The sequence below is a fragment of the Somniosus microcephalus genome, chromosome 34 (genome assembly GCF_052327205.1).
Source record: "Somniosus microcephalus isolate GS21.2 chromosome 34, FLI_Smic_1.0, whole genome shotgun sequence".
Lineage (NCBI taxonomy): Eukaryota > Metazoa > Chordata > Chondrichthyes > Squaliformes > Somniosidae > Somniosus > Somniosus microcephalus.
Genome location: NC_141020.1, coordinates 14616909 through 14637202, shown reverse-complemented (window position 1 = coordinate 14637202; position 20294 = coordinate 14616909). Strand labels below are relative to the sequence as shown.

The following is a 20294-nucleotide window of genomic DNA, read 5'->3' as shown; positions in this document are numbered from 1 at the left end:
TAACCAGGGGCCATAGATTAAAGTAATTGGTAGAAGGATTAGAGGGGAGTTGAGGAGAACTTTTTTCACCCAGAGGGTGGTGGGGGTCTGGAACTCACTGCCTGAAAGGGTGGTAGAGGCAGAGACCCTCATCACATTTAAAAAGTACTTGGATATGCACTTGAAGTGCCGAAACCTACAGGGCTAGGGACCAAGAGCTGGAAAGTGGGGTTCGGCTGGATAACTCTTTTTCGGCCGGTACAGACACAATGGGCCGAATGGCCTCCTTATTGGCCGTAAATTCTATGATTCTATGTTGAAAAATTACTTTGCACAATATTTGCAGAAGAGGAAGAGGAAACTAATATTGAATCAGTGACAAGGACTCACCAAAATTCACATTAGCAAATTAACAGTAATGAAGAAAATAATGGCTCCAAAGAGTGATAAATCCCCAGGACCAGATGGTTTCCATCCCAGGGTTTTAAAGCAAATACTAGTTTCCTTGGGATGTCTGGCATGCTATCATCCCCCTCTACTGTAAATACTGATGGAAAGTAATTATTTAACGTGTCCACTATTTCCTTATTATCTTTGACAGTATCACCGTTATCAGTTTTCAAGGGGCCCACATTGCTCCTGACCACCCTCTTTATTATCCTAATATAATTGTAAAACATTTTTGTGTTGATTTTGATATCCCTTGCAAGTTTCTTTTCATACTCCTTTTTGTAGAACTGCAATGGAACCTCAGTATAGATTGCAGTAGAATGCTTAAAATGGTAAATTTCTTCAGTGTTTTATGTTTTATCACCTGTCAGTGATGATAAGAAAAGGCAGGAGAATGAAGGAAGTAGGTGAGCACATTGCAGGTGCCCTAACTATGATCTTCCAAAGTTCTCTCGATTCAGGAACCGTTCCTTTAGATTGGAAAATTGCGCATGTCACTCCGCTATTTAAGAATGGCGAGAGGGGGAAACCAGGGAATTATAGACCAGTTAGCCTAACATCTGTTGTCGGGAAATTACTAGAGTCTATAATTAAGGATAGGATGACTGAACACCGTGAAAATGTTCAGTTGATCAGAGAGAGCCAGCATGGATTTGTGAAAGGTAGGTCATGCCTGACAAACCTGATTGAATTTTTTGAGGAGGTGACTAAAGTAGTGGACAGGGGAGTGTCTATGGATGTTATCTATATGGACTTCCAGAAGGCATTTGATAAAGTTGAGGGCAAATTATTGACCTGGTTAGGAAATTGGCTGAGCGGCAGGAAACAGAGAGTAGGGATAATGGGCAGGTGCTCAAATTGGCAGGATGTGACTAGTGATGTCCCACAGGGATCTGTGTTGGGGCCTCAACTATTCACCGCATTTATTAATGAATTAGATGATGGGCTAGAAAGTCAAATATCCAATTTTGCTTAGGATACAAAGATAGGCGGCATTGTAAGCAGTGTAGATGGAAGCATAAAATTACAACCCGAGCCCAGATTTACCCCCGAGCCCAGTGTTGTCCCCGAGCCCAGTGTTGTCCCCGAGCCCAGTGTTATAGGTCAGTTCCTCTAGAATTATAACGGCCTTCCTGAGCTGGGTCCATTGTCCTCCCACTGAGATTATTACACGTTTATGTAACTTTATTACTGTGGGACTAGTTTTGTAAGGAACAGTCCAAGGGATTTAATTTATGTGTCCCTGTTATTAATCTCTCCCTCTCTCCCCCCACCCCATTCCCCCTCTGTCTCTCTGTATTTCTCTGTCTGCTACTTGCTCTCTCTCACACTGTCTCTCTTTTTCCCCCTCTCTCATTCCCTCTCTCTATCCCCGCTCTTTCTCTGTCTCCCTCACTCTCCCCCTCTCTCTGTCTCACTGTCTTACTCTCTCAGAGAGTGGGAGAGAGACAAATACACAGATTGAGTGAGACTCACCCTGTCTCTCAATTCAATTCAATTCAAATTGCTTTATTGGCATGACAAGGTACATCTTATGTTGCCAAAGCACCGAAAAAACATGTATGGTTGAACACATAAACTCAGATCTATCCATACAGTGTATAAACAGATATATCCCTGTGTGTATAAATATACACTCATATATAATATGCATATAATCTCTCTCTGTGTGTATCTCTCTCACTCTCTCTGTGTATGTCTCTCCCTCTGTCTCACTGTCCCTCTGTCTCTCTCTCTGTCTCTCTCTCTGTCTGTCTCTCTGTCTCTGTCTCTCTCTCTATCTGTCTCTCTGTCTCTCTCTCTGTCTCTCGCTCTCTGTCCCTCTGTGTGTCTCTCTGTGTCTCTCACTGTGTTTCTTACACTGTGTTTCTCACTCTCTCTCACTCTTTCACTCTCACTGTCTCTCTCACTGTCTCTCTCACTCTCTCTCTCTCTCTCTCTGTCTCTCACTCTGTCTCTCTCTCTGTCTCTCACTCTCACCCTGTCTCTCTCTCTCTCTGTGTCTCTCACTCTGTCTCTCACTATTTCTCTCTCTCTCTCTGTCTGTCTCTCTCTCTCTGTCTGTCTCTCACTCTGTGTCTCACTGTCTCTCACTCTGTCTCTTTGTCTCGAATTCTCTCTCTGTCTCTCACTGTCTCTCACCCTCTCTCTAGGCTGTAGGTTTGCCGCCTGCAGTACTAATTCCTATTTTGTATGTGTTTTTTGGCCTTCTTTCTCCCTTAGGCCTGGGAGAGACTGGAGAAGGCGGAGCATGAGCGTGAGGTGGCACTGCGGAATGAGCTCATTCGCCAGGAGAAGCTAGAGCAGTTGGCACATCGATTCGATCACAAGGCCGCGATGCGCGAGACCTGGTTAAACGAGAACCAGCGCCTCATCTCCCAGGTGGGTGCTCCGTGTGTCAGGTGGGTGCTCCGTGTGTCAGGTGGGTGCTCCGTGCGTCAGGTGGGTGCTCCGTGCGTCAGGTGGGTGCTCCGTGTGTCAGGTGGGTGCTCCGTGTGTCAGGTGGGTGCTCCGTGCGTCAGGTGGGTGCTCCGTGCCTCAGGTGGGTGCTCAGTGCACCCGGTGGGTGCTCCGTGTGTCAGGTGGGTGCTCAGTGCACCCGGTGGGTGCTCCGTGTGTCAGGTGGGTGCTCCGTGTGTCAGGTGGGTGCTCCGTGCGTCAGGTGGGTACTCTGTGCGTCAGGTGGGTGCTCAGTGCACCCGGTGGGTGCTCCGTGTGTCAGGTGGGTGCTCAGTGCACCCGGTGGGTGCTCCGTGCGTCAGGTGGGTGCTCAGTGTGTCAGGTGGGTGCTCAGTGCACCCGGTGGGTGCTCCGTGTGTCAGGTGGGTGCTCAGTGCACCCGGTGGGTGCTCCGTGTGTCAGGTGGGTGCTCAGTGCACCCGGTGGGTGCTCCGTGTGTCAGGTGGGTGCTCCGTGCGTCAGGTGGGTGCTCTGTGCGTCAGGTGGGTGCTCAGTGCACCCGGTGGGTGCTCCGTGTGTCAGGTGGGTGCTCCGTGTGTCAGGTGGGTGCTCCGTGCGTCAGGTGGGTGCTCAGTGCACCCGGTGGGTGCTCCGTGCGTCAGGTGGGTGCTCTGTGCGTCAGGTGGGTGCTCCGTGCGTCAGGTGGGTGCTCAGTGCACCCGGTGGGTGCTCCGTGCGTCAGGTGGGTGCTCTGTGCGTCAGGTGGGTGCTCCGTGCGTCAGGTGGGTGCTCAGTGCACCCGGTGGGTGCTCCGTGCATCAGGTGGGTGCTCAGTGCACCCAGTGGGTGCTCCGTGTGTCAGGTGGGTGCTCCGTGCGTCAGGTGGGTGCTCAGTGCACCCGGTGGGTGCTCTGTGCGTCAGGTGGGTGCTCAGTGCACCCGGTGGGTGCTCCGTGTGTCAGGTGGGTGCTCAGTGCACCCGGTGGGTGCTCCGTGTGTCAGGTGGGTGCTCAGTGCACCCGGTGGGTGCTCCTTTTGTCTCAGTCTCAACCTGGCTCTTCACAATCATAGAATGACACAGCATAGAACGAGGCCATTCGGCCCATTGTGCCTGTGCCGGCTCTTTGCAAGTGTGATCCAATTAATCACACTCCTTTGCTCTTTTCCTACAGCATTGTAAAAATTTTCCCCTTCAAGTATTTATCCAATTCCCTTTTGAAAGTTACTATTGAATCTGCTTCCATCACCCCATCAGCGCATTCCAGATCACAACAACTCGCTGCGTAAAAAAAAAATGTCTCCTCATCTCCCCTCTGGTTCTTTTACCAATTATCTTAAATCTGTCACCTCTCGTTACCAACCCTTCTGTCACTGGAAACAGTTTCTCTTTATTTACTCTTACCAAAACCCATCATGATTTTGAACACCTCTATTAAATGTCCCCTTAACCTTCTCTGCTCTAAGGAGAACAACCCCAGCTTCTCCAGTCTCTTCACAACTGAAGTCTTTCATCCCCGGCACCATTCTAGTAAATCTCCTCCACACTCTCTCCAAGGCCTTGACATCCTTCCTAAAGTGCCGTGCCCAGAATTGGACACAATACTCCAGCTGGGGCCGAACCCGTGTTTTATATAGGTTTACATAACTTTCTTGCTTTTGTATCCTATTCCTCTATTTATAGAGCTAAGGATCCCATTTGCTTTTTTAAACAGCCTTCTCAACCTCTTCTGCCACCTTCAAGGATTTGTGTACATAAACCCCGGGCCTCTATGTTCCTGCACCCCCTTTTAAAATTGCACCATTTAGTATATATTGCCACTCCTCATTCTTCCTACCAAAATGCATCACTTCACACTTAGAATGATTGAATCACCAGAGAATCACCTGCAATGGCTTCTCTTCCCGCTCCAGCACCGTTAACTCTGGTGTTCCCCAAGGATCTATCCTTGGCTCCCTCATCTCATCTCATCTACATGCTGCCCCTTGGCGACATCATCTGAAAACACAGCATCAGTTTCCACATATACACTGACACCCAGCTATCCCTCACCACCACTTCTCTCGACCCCTCTACTGTCTCTCAATTGTCCGACATCCAGTTCTGGATGAGCAGAAATTTCCTCCAAATAAATATTGGGAAGATCGAAGCCATTGTCTTCGGTCCCCGCCACAAACTCCGTTCACTCGCCACCAACTCCATCCCTCTCTCTAACATCTGGCCGAGGTTGAACCAGACTGTTTGCAAACTTGGTGACATATTTGACCCTGAAATGAGCTTCCGACCACATATCCGCGGCCTAACTAAGACCGCCTATTTCCACCTCCGTAACATCGCCCGTCTCCACCACGCCTCAGCTTATCCGCTGCTGAAACCCTCATCCATGCCTTTGTTACCTCTAGACTTGACTATTCCAGCGCACTCCTGGCCGGCCTCCCACATTCCACCCTACGTAAACTTGAGATCATCCAAAACTCGGCTGCCCCTGTCCTAACTCACACCAACTCCCCTTCACTCACCACCCCTGTGCTTGCTGACCTACATTGGCTCCCGGTTAAACAATGCCTCGATTTTAAATTTCTCATCCTTGTTTTCAAATCCCTCCATGGCCTCGCCCCTTCCAATCTCTGTACTCTCCTCCAGCAGTACAACGCTGCAATCCTGGCCTCTTGAACATCCCCGATTTTAATCACTTCACCATTGGCGGCCATGCCTTCAGCTGCCTAGACCCTAAACCCTATACCCAAGTCCAGGTCATTAATATAGGGGAGTGAATGTTTAAGGTGGTGGATGGGGTGCCAATCAAGCGGGCTGCTTTGTCCTGGATGGTGTCGAGCTTCTTGAGTGTTGTTGGAGCTGCACTCATCCAGGCAAGTGGAGAGTATTCCTTCACACTCCTGACTTGTGCCTTGTAGATGGTGGAAAGGCTTTGGGGAGTCAGGAGGTGAGACACTCGCCGCAAAATACCCAGCCTCTGACCTGCTCTTGTTGCCACAGTATTTATGTGGCTGGTCCAGTTGAGTTTCTGGTCAATGGTGACCCCCAGGATGTTGATGGTGGGGGATTCGGCGATGGTAATGCCGTTGAATGTCAAGGGGTGGTGGTTAGAATCTTTCTCTTTTGTTGGAGATAGTCATTGCCTGGCACTTTTGTGGCGTAAACGTTACTTGCCACTTATCAGCCCAAGCCTGAATGTTGTCCAGGTCTTGTTGCATGCGGGCATGGACTGCTTCATTATCTGAGGAGTTGCGAATGGCGCTGAACACTGTGCAATCATCAGTGATCATCCCCACTTCTGACCTTATGTTGGAGGGAAGGTCATTGATGAAGCAGCTGAAGATGGTTGGGCCCAGGACACTGCCCATAACTATCTTCCTTTGTGCTCAGTATGACTCCAGCCAGTGGAGAGTTTCCCCCCTGATTGCCATTGACTTCAGTTTTACTAGGGCTCCTTGATGCCAGACTCGGGATATGCTGGCACATGAGGTTATAGATTGTGGTGGAATACAATTCTGCTGCTGATGGCCCACAAATCCTCATGGATGCCTAGTTTTGAGCTGCTAGATCTGTTCTGAATCTATCCCATTTAGCACGGTGGTAGTGCCACACAACACGACAGAGGGTGTCCTCAGTGTAAAGATGGGACTTGGTCTCCACAAGGATTGTGTGGTGGTCACTTTTATCAATTCTGTCATGAACAGATGCATCTGTGACAGCTAGATTGGCAAGGACGAGTTCAAGTAGGTTATTCTCTTATGTTGTTTCTTTCACCACCTGCCCCAGGCCCAGTTTGGCAGCTATGTCCTTCAGGACTCGGCCAGCTCGGTCAGTAGTGATGCTACTGAGCCACTCTTGTTGATGGACATTCAATTCCTCCACCCAGAGTACATTTTGTGCTCTTGCTACCCTCAGTGCTTCTTCCAAGTGGTGTTCAACATGGAGGAGTACTGATTCATCAGCTGAGGGGGGTCGGTAGGTGGTAATCAGCAGGAGGTTTCCTTGCACATGCTTGACCTGAAGCCATGAGACTTCATGGGGTCCGGAGTCAATGTTGAAGAATGTTGAAACACCACACCCCCAATACAGGACATTCAGTCTTGGGCTGATAAGTGCAAAGTAACATTTGTGCCACACAAGTGTCAGAAAATGATCATTTCCAATACTGTGGCAACAAGAGCAGGTCAGAGGCTGGATATTCTGCGGCGAGTGTCTCACCTCCTGACTCCACAAAGCCTTTCCACCATCTACAAGGCACAAGTCAGGAGTGTGATGGAATACTCTCCACTTGCCTGGATGAGTGAAGCTCCAACAACACTCAAGAAGCTCGACACCATCCAGGACAAAGCAGCACACTTGATTGGCACCCCATCCACCACCTTAAATATTCACTCCCTCCACCACCGGCGCACCGTGGCTGCAGTGTGTACCATCTACAAGATGCACTGCAGCAACTCGCCAAGGCTTCTTCGGCAGCACACCCCAAACTCACAACCTCTACCACCTAGAAGGACAAAGGCAGTAGGCGCATGGGAACATCACCACCTCCAAGTTCCGCTCTAAGTCACACACCATCCTGACTTGGAAGTATATCGCCGATCCTTCACCGTCTCTGGGTCAAAATCCTGGAACTCCCTCCGTAGCAGCACTGTGGGAGCACCTTCACCACACGGACTGCAGCGGTTCAAGAAGGCATCACATTCTCAAGGTCAATTAGGGATGAGCAATAAATGCTGGCGTTGCCAGCGACGCCCACATCCCATGAATGAATTAAAAAAAGGTGTTGGGACGGGTAATCCTGATCAGGTATGGACAGGTAATCCTGATCAGGCGTGGACAGCTAAGAAACAGCAAGGGGCAGAAAACATTGGTGGGAGTTGTTTATAGACCCCCAAACAGTAATTGTAATGTAGGGCAGAGTATGAATCAGGAAATTAGAGGCGCATGTAACAAGGGTAATACAGTAATCATGGGGGACTTTATTCTACATATAGACTGGGCAAACCAAATTTGCAGTAATAGTGTGGAGGACGAATTTGGGGAATGTATTCAACACAGTTTTCTAGATCAGTATGTTGAGGAACCAACGAGGGAACAGGCTATTTTAGATCTAGTATTGTGCAATGAGAAAGGGTTAATTAATAACCTTGTTGTAAAGGGGCCTTTAGGGAAGAGTGACCATAATATGATTTTATATTGAGTTTGAAACTGATTTAGTTAAATGCGAAACTAGGGCCTTAAATCTAAACAAAGCAAACTACGTAGGTATGAAGGGCGAGTTGGCTAAGGTAGATTGGGAAACTACATTAAAAGGTATGACGGTAGACAAGCAATGGCTAGCATTTAAAGAATTAATACATAATTTACAACAAATGTACAAAAACCCCACAGGAAAAGTGGTCCAACTGTGGCTAACAAGAGAAGTTAAAGATAGTATTAGATCAAAGGAAGAGGCTTATAATGTTGCCAAAAAGATTCGGAAGCCGGAGGATTGGGAGGATTTTAGAATTCAGCAAAGGAGGACCAAGAAATTGATAAAGGAAGGGAAAATAGAAAATGAGAGTAAACTAGTGAGAGACATAAAAACAGACTGTAAAAGCTTCTATTGGTATGTAAAAAGGAAAAGATTAGCAAAAGTAAATGTGGGTCCCTTACAGGCTGAGACAGGAGAAATTATAATGGGGAATAAGGAACTGGCAGAGAAATTAAACAAATATTTTGTGTCTGTCTTCACGGAAGAAGATGCAAAAAACCTCCCAGAAATAGTGGCGAACCAAGGGTCTAGCGAGAATGAGGAACTTACAGAAATTAGTATTAGTAAAAGAAAGTACTGGAGAAATTAATGGGACTGAAAGCCAATAAATCCCCTGGACCTGATGGCCTACAGAGGTGGCTATAGAGATAGTGGATGCATTGGTTGTCATTTTCCAAAATTCCATAGATTCTAGAACGGTTCCTGTGGATTTGAAGGTAGCAAATGTAACCCCATTGTTTAAGAAAGGAGGGAGAGAGAAAATGGAGAACTACTGTTAGCCTGACATCAGTCATAGGGAAAATGCTAGAATCTATTACAGGAAACTTTTGATTTACTGGCACCTAAATAACCGGAAATCTCGGTTAACCGGCAAAATTTAGGAGTAGGTTCAGGTAACTTTTATTACTTGCCTTCCTCCATTTGTTGCTGTGCAAGGGTGTGGCTGCAGCTGTTGCTAAGCTACAGAGACGCTTGCAACTTGTGGCCATTGTTCTGAAGCTGTGGGTTTGTTGCTTTATACGGAGCTCTCAGCTCCCTATCTTTTACTATAGCGTTCGGTTATCTGGAATTTTTGATGAACCGGCACCACGTCGGTCCCGTCCGTGCCGGATTTTAAAAAGTTTCCTGTATTAAGGACGCGGTAACAGGGCACTTAGAGAATAATAATAGGATTGGGCGGAGACAACACGGATTTATGAAAGGGAAATTGTATTTGACGAATCTGTTAGAGTTTTTTGAGGTTGTAACTAGCAGAATAGATAAGGGGGATCCAGTGGATGTGGTGTATTTGGATTTTCAGAAGGCATTCGATAAGGTGCCCCACAAGAGGTTATTAAACAAAATTAGTGCTCATGGGTTTGGGGCTAATACACTAGCATGGATTGAGGATTGGTTAATGGACAGAAAACAGAGAGCAGGAATAAATGGGTCATTTCCGGGTTGGCAGGCTGTAACTAGTGGGGTGCCACAAAGATCAGTGCTTGGGCCTCAGCTATTCACAATCTGGATCAGTGATTTGGATGAGGGGACCAAATGTAATGGCCTAGAAATTGAGTTTGCGCTGCGCCGGGGCTTAACGCCGGAAATTTAGCGCCGGTGCTAAGTCGCGCTGTGCGCGCCAAAAATTCAGTAGCGCCGCGCCCAAACGGCTGCCGGCGCTACTGAAGGCTGTTTGCGCCTGAAAACTGGCGCTACGCGCCGCATTGCGGCGCTATTCCGGCGCTGCGGCGCCCGATGCAGTGCGGCAGGCTCGGGAAGTGCAGGCCTCCTTCAGTTAAGGAGGAGCTGCCTGCACCCGCCCGCTGGCCGGTTAAATCGCCACAAAAATGAGCCCGGCACCTCGGGGAAGTGCCGGGCTCGCAGCCGAGAAGCATCTGTTCCGCGGGGGGGGTGGTGGGGGAGTCCGGGGAGGGAGGTGCGGGCAGGCGGCCGGCGGGAAAGCGTCCGGCCGCCGCTCCACCTTTATGCGCCGGCGCAAAGTCGTGTAAGACTCTGTTGCCAGAGTCTTAGTTGCGGCTGCCACGGGCGAGGCGGCCGCAACTGAATTTCGGCGCTGGGGCCCGTCACCACGGCAACCGGGACGCTGCGCACACCGATGACGTCATCGGTGCCGGCGCAGTGCTACCGGTGTAACGCCGATGTTGGGCCCTAGTCAATTTCAAAACCAGCTGTAAGTCCAGCGCAATGCCCTCTAGCGCCGCAAAATGGGCGCTAAGCCCACTCAATTTCTAGGCCAGTATATCCAAGTTTGCTGATGATACAAAGCTGGGTGGGAATGTAAGTTGTGAGGAGGATGCAAGGAGGCTTCAAGGGGATATAGACAAACTAAGTGACTGGGCAAGGACATTGCAAATGGAATATAATGTGGAGAAATGTGAAGTTATCCACTTTGGTAGGAAAAATAGAAAAGCAGAGTATTTTTTAAATGGTGAGAGATTGGGAAATGTTGGTGTTCAGAGGGACCTGGGTGTCCTTGTACACGAATCACTGAAAGTTAACATGCATGTACAGCAAGCAATTAGGAAAGCAAATGGTATGTTGGCCTTTATTACAAGAGGATTTGAGTATAAGAGTAAAGACGTCTTACTGCAATTATATAGGGCCCTGGTGAGACCACACCTGGAGTATTGTGGACAGTTTTGGTCTCCTTACCTAAGGAAGGATATACTTGCCATACAGGGAGTGCAACGAAGGTTCACCAGACTGGTTCCTGGGATGGGGGGATTGTCCTATGAGGAGAGATTGAGTAGACTAGGCCTATATTCTCTGGAGTTTAGAAGAATGAGAGGGGATCTCATTGAAACATACAAAATTCTTACAGGGCTTGACAGGGTAGATGCAGGGAGGATGTTTCCCCTGGCTGGGGAGTCTAGAACCAGGGGTCACAGTCTCAGAATAAGGGGTCGGCCATTTAGGACTGAGATGAGGAGAAATTTCTTCACTCAGAGGGTGGTGAATCTTTGGAATTCTCTACCCCAGAGGGCTGTGGAGGCTCAGTCGTTGAGTATATTCAGGACAGAGATCGATAGATTTTTGGATTTTAAGGGAATCAAGGGATATGGGGATAGTGCAGGAAAGTGTAGTTGTGGTAGAAGATCAGCCATGATCTTATTGATTGGCGGAGCAGGCTCGAGGGGCCGAATGGCCAACTAATGCTCCTATTGCTTATGTTCTTATGTAATCCTGATCAGGTGTGGCCTGCTCTTTGTCACCTGGTCAGGTTTGTTGGTCTGATGTTGATAACTGGGAACACATGGATTTCTTTGTTACTGTTTCAGAGCCTCAAAGGTGCACCTAACATTCAGTTCCTTTTATTCCTTGTCTTGCTGTTACTGTGGTGCGACGTGAAGTGTTTGAGAAGCTGTAATTATGAAGCAGCTGTCTGAGCTATGATTCTCCCCACTTCCTCTCTCAGGATAACTTTGGTTATGATCTCCCTGCGGTGGAGGCTGCGATGAAGAAACATGAAGCCATTGAGGCCGATGTGTTCTCCTACAAGGAGCGAGTGCAGGTGATCACGGAGCTGGCCCTGGAGCTGGACTCGGAGAGCTACTACGACATCAAACGCATCTCCGCACAGAAAGACAACATCCTGCGTTTGTGGAGCTTGCTGCAGGAGACGCTGAGTGCTCGCAGGGCAAGGCTTGAGCTCAACCTGTCCCTGCAGAAAATCTTCCAGGAGATGGTTCACATGATCGACTGGATGGAGGAGATGCAGGTGAGAATGGTAGAATCATATAAAGTTACAACACGAAAGGAGGCCATTTCGGCCCATCGTGTCCGCGCCGGCCAACAAAGAGCTATCCAGCCTAATCCCACTTCCCAGCTCTTGGTCCATAGCCCTGCAGGTTACAGCATCCCAAGTGCACATCCAAGTACTTTTTAAATGTGGTTAGGGTTCCTGCCTCTACCACCCTTTCGGGCAGTGAGTTCCAGACCCCCACAACCCTCTGGGTGAAGAAATTTCCCCTCAAATCTCCTCTAAACCTTCCCCCAATTACTTTAAATCTGTTCCCCCTGGTTTTTGACCCCTCTGCTAAGGGAAATAGGTCCTTTCTATCCACTTTATCTATGCCCCTCTCCAGAGGAGGCTACTGCTCATCCCCCAATCCCCATCCTCACCCGCAACCTCCATCCCCCCATCCCCATCCGTGAGTGTTCCTGGGAATGATCCACTTTCTATTGACAGTGTCACTGGGAGTGATCCACTTTCTATTGACAGTGTCACTGGGAGTGATCCACTTTCTATTGACAGTGTCACTGGGAGTGATCCACTTTCTATTAACAGTGTCACTGGGAGTGATCCACTTTCTATTGACAGTGTCACTGGGAGTGATCCACTTTCTATTGACAATGTCACTGGGAGTGATCCACTTTCTATTGACAATGTCACTGGGAGTGATCCACTTTCTATTGACAGTGTCACTGGGAGTGATCCACTTTCTATTGACAGTGTCACTGGGAGTGATCCACTTTCTATTGACAGTGTCACTGGGATTGATCCACTTTCTATTGACAGTGTCACTGGGAATGATCCACTTTCTATTGACAGTGTCACTGGGAGTGATCCACTGGGAGGAGGGGGAGTAACGCGGTCTGACGGAGGGGGAGTAACACGGTCTGATGGAGGGGGAGTAACACGGTCTGATGGAGCCTATGACATCTCTCGCTTGAGCCGTTTCGATCTTTACTACAGGTTCTGTTGTGCTGGAAGGATTTGGGGAAGCACTTGTTGGAAGTGGAGGATCTGCTCCAGAAACACGGCATCCTGGAAGCGGATATTGCAGTGCAGGCGGAGCGAGTGAAAGGACTGAATACAGCGGCCCTGGAGTTCACCCAAGTCGAAGGTCAGTGTGTGAGCTGGAATTATCTGACCACTGGCGGAGTTGAGTTAGCAGTGATTCCTCACACTCCAGCCTTTAATGGATTGGATAGTCAGTCGAGGCAATCTCACCACCCATTGATTTAGACACAGGGAGTACAGTGAACAGATTTAATATATTGCATTGTGTTTGATCAGGAGCTTAAACTAATGCCCCTCCGTCCCCAGCCCCTCACTCCCCGGCCCTTCGCTCCCGGCCCCTTGCTCCCGGCCCCTCACTCCCTGCCCCTCGCTCCCGGCTCCTGGCCCCTCGCTCCTGGCCCCTCGCTCCTGGCCCCTCACTCCCAACCCCTCGCTCCTGGCCCCTCACTCCCGGCCCCTCGCTCCCCGGTCCCTCACTCCGTGGCCCCTCACTCCTGGCCCTTCGCTCCTGGCCCCTCACTCCCAGCCCCTCACCCCTGGCCCCTCCATCCCCAGCCCCTCACTCCCTGCCACTTCGTCCCTGGCCCCTCACTCCCTTGCCTCACTCCCGGCCCCTCGCTTCCTGGCCCCTCGCTCCCCGGCCCCTCGCTACCTGTCCCTCGCTCCCTGCCTCGCTCTGAGACTTTCTCTGGACCCCATTCCATGGACCACCCTCTGTGTAAAGTAGCTGAATCTAACGTTATAGACCATCCCTTGCTGAGCTCCAGGCTCTGTCTCTAAGGTTGAGCAGCCTATCCTTCCATTTAGTCTCCTCACTGCTCCCACAGACAGGGGCGAGCCAGCCAGGAGTCCACCAGATAGAACTCACATTATTTATTCACATCCAGAGTGGGAGGCAGGAAGTAACCTCACCCCCGGGGATTGATCCCTACCCCCCAGGGATTGATCCCCATCCCCAGGGATTCAACCCCACCCCCAGGGATTGATCCCCACCCCCAGGGATTGATCCTCACCCCCGCCAGCCACGAACGACTGACTCTGTTGAAGGTGACTGGGAGCCGGTGTTGGTGCTCAAAGCCCCCAATCATTTTCGTCGGAGGAGCTGGGATAGTCAGTTTTAATGAGGAGATGGGTTTGAGTTTAACTAACGGTGTCGACCGGTGTAACTTAAGAACGTAAGAATTAGGAGCAGGAGTAGGCCACACGGCCCCTCGAGCCTGCTCCGCCATTCAATAAGATCATAGCTGATCATCGACCTCAACTCCACTTTCCCGCCCGATCCCCATATCCCTTGATTCCCCTCGAGTCCAAAAATCTATCGATCTCAGCCTTGAATATACTCAAAGACTCAGCATTCACAGCCCTCTGGGGTAGAGAATTCCAAAGATTCACAACCCTCTGAGTGAAGAAATTTCTCCTCATCTCAGTCTTAAATGGCCGACCCCTTATCCTGAGACTGTGACCCCTGGTTCTAGACTCTCCAGCCAGGGGACACAACCTCTCAGCATCTACCCTGTCAATCCCCCTCGGAATCTTATATGTTTCAATGAGATCTCCTCTCATTCTTCTAAATTCCAAAGAGTACAGGCCTAGTCTACTCAATCTCTTCTCATAGGACAACCCTCTCATCCCAGGGATTAGTCTAGTGAACCTTCGTTTAACCGCCTCTAAGGTAGGTATATCCTTCCTTAGATAAGGAGACCAAAACTGTACACAGTATTCCAGGTGTGGTCTCACCAAAGCCCTGTACAATTGTAGCAAGACTTCCTTACTCTTGTATTCTAACCCCCGAGTAATAAAGACCAGCATGCCATTTGCCTTGCTGTACCTGCATGTTAACTGTCCGTGTTTCCTGTACAAGGACACCTAAATCTCTCTGAACACCAACATTTAATAGTTTCTCACCATTTAAAAAATATTCTGTGTTTCTACTCTTCCTACCAAAGTGGATAACCTCACATTTCCCCACATTATACTCCATCTGCCACCTTATTACCCACTCACTTAACCTGTCTATATCCCTTTGCAGGCTCTTTGTGTTCTCCTCACAACTTACTTTTCCACCTAGCTTTGTATCGTCAGCAAACTTGGATACATTACACTCGGTCCCTTCATCCAAATCATTGATGTAGATTGTGAATAGCTGAGGCCCACTGATCCTTGCGGTACCCCACTAGTTACAGACTGCCAACCCGAAAATGACCAGTTTATTCCTACTCTCTGTTTTCTGTCCATTTACCAATCCTCAATCCATACTAATCTATTACACCCAGTGTAGCTCACTCAACAATGTTGACCGGTGTAGCTCACCCAATGGTATCGACCGGTGGCCTGGTCCTCACTACGATGCGGTGAGTGGGCCACAGGCATCAGACGGGCATCTCACTGGCTCCAGGCCGGCCAGTATCAGCCTCCTGGGGATTGGTCCTGGTCAGGATGGTGTCGGCGGTTTGGGAGTGAGATGGTGAGGAGAATGTGCCCGATGGTTCATGTGATACCCTCGTGGCCAGGAGTTTGGTGCAAGTGAGCGGAGGGGTCGTAACTGTGAGACATTGTGGCAGCATGGCTGAGAATTCAGCTCCTGAGTCAGGGCAGTGTGCCGGGGTTTGAAGGGTTGGCCCCCTCGGCTTGCTCTGGACCTCGCTCCTTGTCACCAATTCTTTGCTTTACCCTCAGGTTACCAGCCCTGTGACCCCCAGATAATTTGCAATCGTGCCCATCACGTGAACAGCTGCCTGGAGGAACTGCACAGGCTGGCATCCCGCCGTCGGGCAGAGCTGGAGGGGTCGCGGTGCCTCTGGGCATTCTTCCAGGAGATGGAGGAGGCAGAGGGCTGGATCCATGAGAAGGAGCAGGTCATCTCCTCACCAAACTATGGCAAGGACGTGAGCAGTGCCATGCTGCTGCTGAACAAACACAAGGGCCTGATGGGGGAGCTGGCGGGAAGGTACGGTCTCCTGACTCAAACCATCACAAAGGGCGAGCAGATCCTAGCACAGAAACACTTTGGGACGGGCAACATCCAGGAGAGGATTCTGGAGGTCAGAGTTCAGTGGAAAACGCTGGACGAGTTGGCAGTTCTCCGACACCAGCACCTCCAGGACGCCTTGAACTTCTTCCAGTTTAAGGCCGAAACAGATGATCTGGAAGTTTGGCTGCAGGACGTGTATCGCATTGTATCCAGTGACGACTTTGGACACGATGAGTATTCCACACAGTCACTGGCCAAGAAACACCGAGGGCTGGTGGAGGACATTCAGCAGCACCGAGAGGTGGTTGAGAGTCTGCGCAGTCAGGCCTTGAGCCTGGCCCCCGAGTACCTGGAGCTGGAGGAGGTGCAGAGCCGCGTGTCGGAGGTGGAGGGTTTGTACGCGGAGGTGATGGAGGTGGCTGGGTTACGCAGGCAGTGGCTGCAGGATGCCCTGGCCGTGTATCGCATGTTCAGTGAGGTGAACGCCTGTGAGCGCTGGATCGATGAGAAGGAGCAATGGCTCAACAGCATGGAGATCCCAGAGACGCTGGAGGACCTCGAACTTGTCCAGCAGAGGTAAGGGCCTGAGCATTGCCCCGCCCACAGGGAGCTAGTCCCGCCCACAGGGAGCTAGTCCTGCCCACAGGGAGCGAGCCCCGCCCACAGGGAGCCAGCCCTGCCCATAGGGAGCCAGTCCCGCCCACAGGGAGCGAGTCCCACCCACAGGGAGCGAGCCCTGCCCACAGGGAGCGAGTCCCGCCCACAGGGAGCTAGCCCCGCCCACAGGGAGCCAGCCCCGCCCACAGGGAGCAAGCCCCGCCCACAGGGAGCAAGCCTCGCCCACAGGGAGCGAGCCCCACTATCATGCCCCCTGCTCCTGCCCTCTGCACCTGCCCCTCGCTTCTGTTCCTGCCCCGTCCCTTCTCTTGCCCCCTGGCGCTTGCTCCTGCCCCTTCCCCTGCCCCCTGCCCTTTTCCCTTGCCCCTTGCAGAGAAACAGTCTCTCTCTAGTCACTCTGTCAAAACAATTTATCATTTAAAAACCCTCTATTAAATCTCTGCTTAACCTTCTCTGCTCCAATGGGAACAGTCCCAGCACCTCCAGTCTCTCCTCATAACTACAGCCTCCCATCCCTGGAATCCTCCTGGTCAATCTACTGAACACTCGCTGTGGCTTTAGTGGCCTTTCTATAATCTGTAACTACATGGTACGGTGTCGCCCAGAGGCCTGGATTAGTAATCCAGAGAATGTGGGTTATGGTTGATGGGTGTTTTTGTGACTGGATGATTGTTTCCAGTGGGGTTCCGCAGAGCTCAGTACTAGGTCCCTTGCTTTTTGTGATATATATCAATGATCTAGACTTGAATATAGGGGGTATGATTAAGAAGTTTGCAGATGATACTAAAATCAGCTGTGTGGTTGATACTGAAGGAGGAAGCTGTAGACTGCAGGAAGATATCAATAAATTGGTCAGGTGGGCAGAAGAGTGGCAAATGGAATTCAATCCGGAGAAGTGTGGGGTAATGCATTTGGGGAGGGCTAACAAGGAAAGGGGAATGCACATTTGTTAAGGGAAGGTCGCGTCTGATAAACTTGATTGAATTTTTTGAGGAGGTAACAAGGAGGGTAGATGAGGGTAGTGCGTTTGATGTGGTGAATATGGACTTTAGCAAGGCTTTTGATAAGGTTCCACATGGCAGACTGGTCATGAAGTTAAAAGCCCATGGGATCCGGGGCAAAGTGTCAAGTTGGATTCAAAACTGGCTCGGAGACAGGAAGCAGAGCGGTCTCCTTCTACATTGGGGAGACCAAACGCAGATTGGGTGACTGCTTTGCGGAACACCTCCGTTCAGCCCGTAAGGGTGACCCCGAGCTTCCGGTTGCCTGTCATTTGAATTAACCACTCCATTCCCACTCGGACCTCACTGTCCTTGGCCTCTTGTATCGTTCCATGGAAGTTCAACGTAAACTCGAGGAACAGCACCTCATCTTCCGATTAGGCGCTTTGCAGCCTTCCGGTCTCAATATCGAGTTCAACAATTTCAGATCATAACCTCGGCCCCTATTACTTTTTTACTTGTAATTTTTCCACTCCTTCCCCCCACCCCCCCCCTTTCCTTTTGTTTCTCTCTCCCACCTGGCAGCTATCTCTTGCCCTGCCAGTACACTTCACACCTAATCTCAGCCTATTACCATCTCGTCTGGCTTCGAATACCTTTTATTGTCTCTTTTACTTCTTTTGTCTCTTTCACTTCTTTTGTCCGATCGCAGCCCTGCCTTCGATCTATTTTCTTTTCTTTCCAGTTTTGAAGAAGGGTTCGACCTGAAACGTCAACTCAAATTTCTCTCCACGGATGTTGCCTGACCTCCTGAGTTTTTCCAGCATTTTCTGTTGTTATTTCAGATTTCCAACATCTGCAGTATTTTGCTATCGTAATGGTTGATGGGTGTTTTTGTGACTGGAAGGCTGTTTCCAGTGGGGTTCCGCAGGGCTCAGTACTAGGACCCTTGCTTTTTGTGGTATATATCAATGTTCTTGACTTGAATATAGGGGGTATGATTAAGAAGTATGCAGATGATACTAAAATCGGCTGTGTGGTTGATACTGAAGAAGGAAGCTGTAGACTGCAGGAAGATATCAATAAATTGGTCAGGTGTGCAGAACAATGGCAAATGGAATTCAATCCGGAGAAGTGTGAGGTAATGCATTTGGGGAGGGCCAACAAGGAAAGGGAATACACATTAAATGGTAGGACACTGAGTAGCGTAGAGGAACAAAGGGACCTTGGAGTACATGTCCACAGATCCCTGAAGGTAGCAGGCCAGGTAGATAAGGTGGTTAAGAAGGCATACGGAATGCTTGCCTTTATTAGCCGTGGCATAGAATACAAGAGCAGGGGGGTTATGCTTCAACTGTATAAAACACTAGTTAGGCCTCAGCTGGAGTACTGCGTGCAGCTCTGGTCACCACATTACAGGAAAGATGTGATTGCACTAGAGAGGGTACAGAGGAGATTTACAAGGATGTTGCCGGGAGTAGAGAATCTTAGCTATGAGGAAAGGCTGGATAGGCTGGGTCTGTTTTCCTTGGAACAGAGGAGACTGAGGGGGGACCTTATTGAGGTGTATAAAATTATGAGGGGCATAGATAAAGTGGCTAGAAAGGACCTATTTCCCTTAGCAGAGGGGTCAAAAACCAGGGGGCACAGATTTAAAGTAATTGGTGGAAGGTTTAGAGGGAATTTGAGGGGAAATTTCTTCACCCAGAGGGTTGTGGGGGTCTGGAACTCACTGCCTGAAAGGGTGGTAGAGGCAGGAACCCTAACCACATTTAAAAAGTACTTGGATGTGCACTTGGGATGCTGTAACCTGCAGGGCTACGGACCAAGAGCTGGGAAGTGGGATTAGGCTGGATGGCTCTTTGTTGGCGGGCACGGACACGATGGGCCGAAATGGCCTCCTTCCGTGCTGTAACTTTCTATGATTCTATGAAATCCTGCCAGGGCAGTTTGAGAATTTGAATTTAGTTTAAATTAATCTGGGAATAAAAAGCTGGAACCATGAAACTGTCGGATTGTCATAAACAACTCCAGTCCAACACCAACGTGTCTCGCAAGCCACTCGGTTGGATCAACACTGCTACACCACATGGACTGCAGTGGTTGAAGAAGGCCAATCTCCACCTCAGGGGCACTAGGGATGGGCAGTAAGAGCCAGCCTTGCCAGCGGAGCCCACATCCAAAGAAAGGATTTTTAATTATTTTTTAAAAACTGGCCAATCCAAAGTTTAATACAAATTATCATCACTCCACATCCCTTCACCTCCCCTTTCCTTCCTCCTCCCCTTCCCCTCGCTCCCCACCTCTTCGCTCCCCTCTCTCCCCCCTCCCTCTCCCATAAGAACCTAAGCAGGAGTAGGTAATTCGGCCCCTCGAGCCTGCTCCGCCATTCAATAAGATCATGGCTGATCTAATCTTTGGCTCAACTCCACTTCCCTGCCCGCTCCCCATAACCCTTGACTCCCTTATCGTTCAAAAATCTGTCTATCTCCACCTTGAATATATTCAGTGACTCCGCCTCCACAGCGCTCTGGGGAAGAGAATTCCAAAGATTCACGACCCTCTGAGAGAAGAAATTCCTCCTCATTTCTGATTTAAATGGGTGCCCCCTTATTCTGAAATTATGCCCCCAGTTCTAGATTCCCCCACGAGGGGAAACATCCTCTCTGCATCTACGCTGTCAAGCCCCTTCAGAATCTTATGGGGGAGAAATTCAGTTGGCTGCGCCACCCGTTATCGCCTTAAGAGGGCGCTAAGTGGGTCGCAAGCCAATTTGTGCCTGGGCGCAGCACTGCCCACGCCTCCTGCTAAATTCCGCGGGACGTTAGTGGTGGCGCTAACCGTTAGCGCTGCGCACACCGATGAGTTTAATTTTGAAGGTTTTTTGCATAAGGCGCGAACAATTTTCGTCCGACCAAAAAGTAAATACGCTTACGACCGTC

The 20294-nt window shown here is 49.8% G+C and overlaps 1 protein-coding gene across 1 annotated transcript in view; it reads left to right on the top strand.

Moving 5' to 3' along the window:
• The window catches only part of sptbn4b (spectrin, beta, non-erythrocytic 4b), a 361255-nt gene that overhangs the window by 87574 nt on the left and 253387 nt on the right, over positions 1-20294 (top strand). The window contains exons 10-13 of the mRNA XM_085973416.1: positions 2653-2811; positions 11494-11796; positions 12775-12925; positions 15499-16369. Coding sequence (XP_085829542.1) covers positions 2653-2811; positions 11494-11796; positions 12775-12925; positions 15499-16369 — 1484 coding nt within the window. The remainder of the gene's footprint in view (positions 1-2652; positions 2812-11493; positions 11797-12774; positions 12926-15498; positions 16370-20294) is intronic.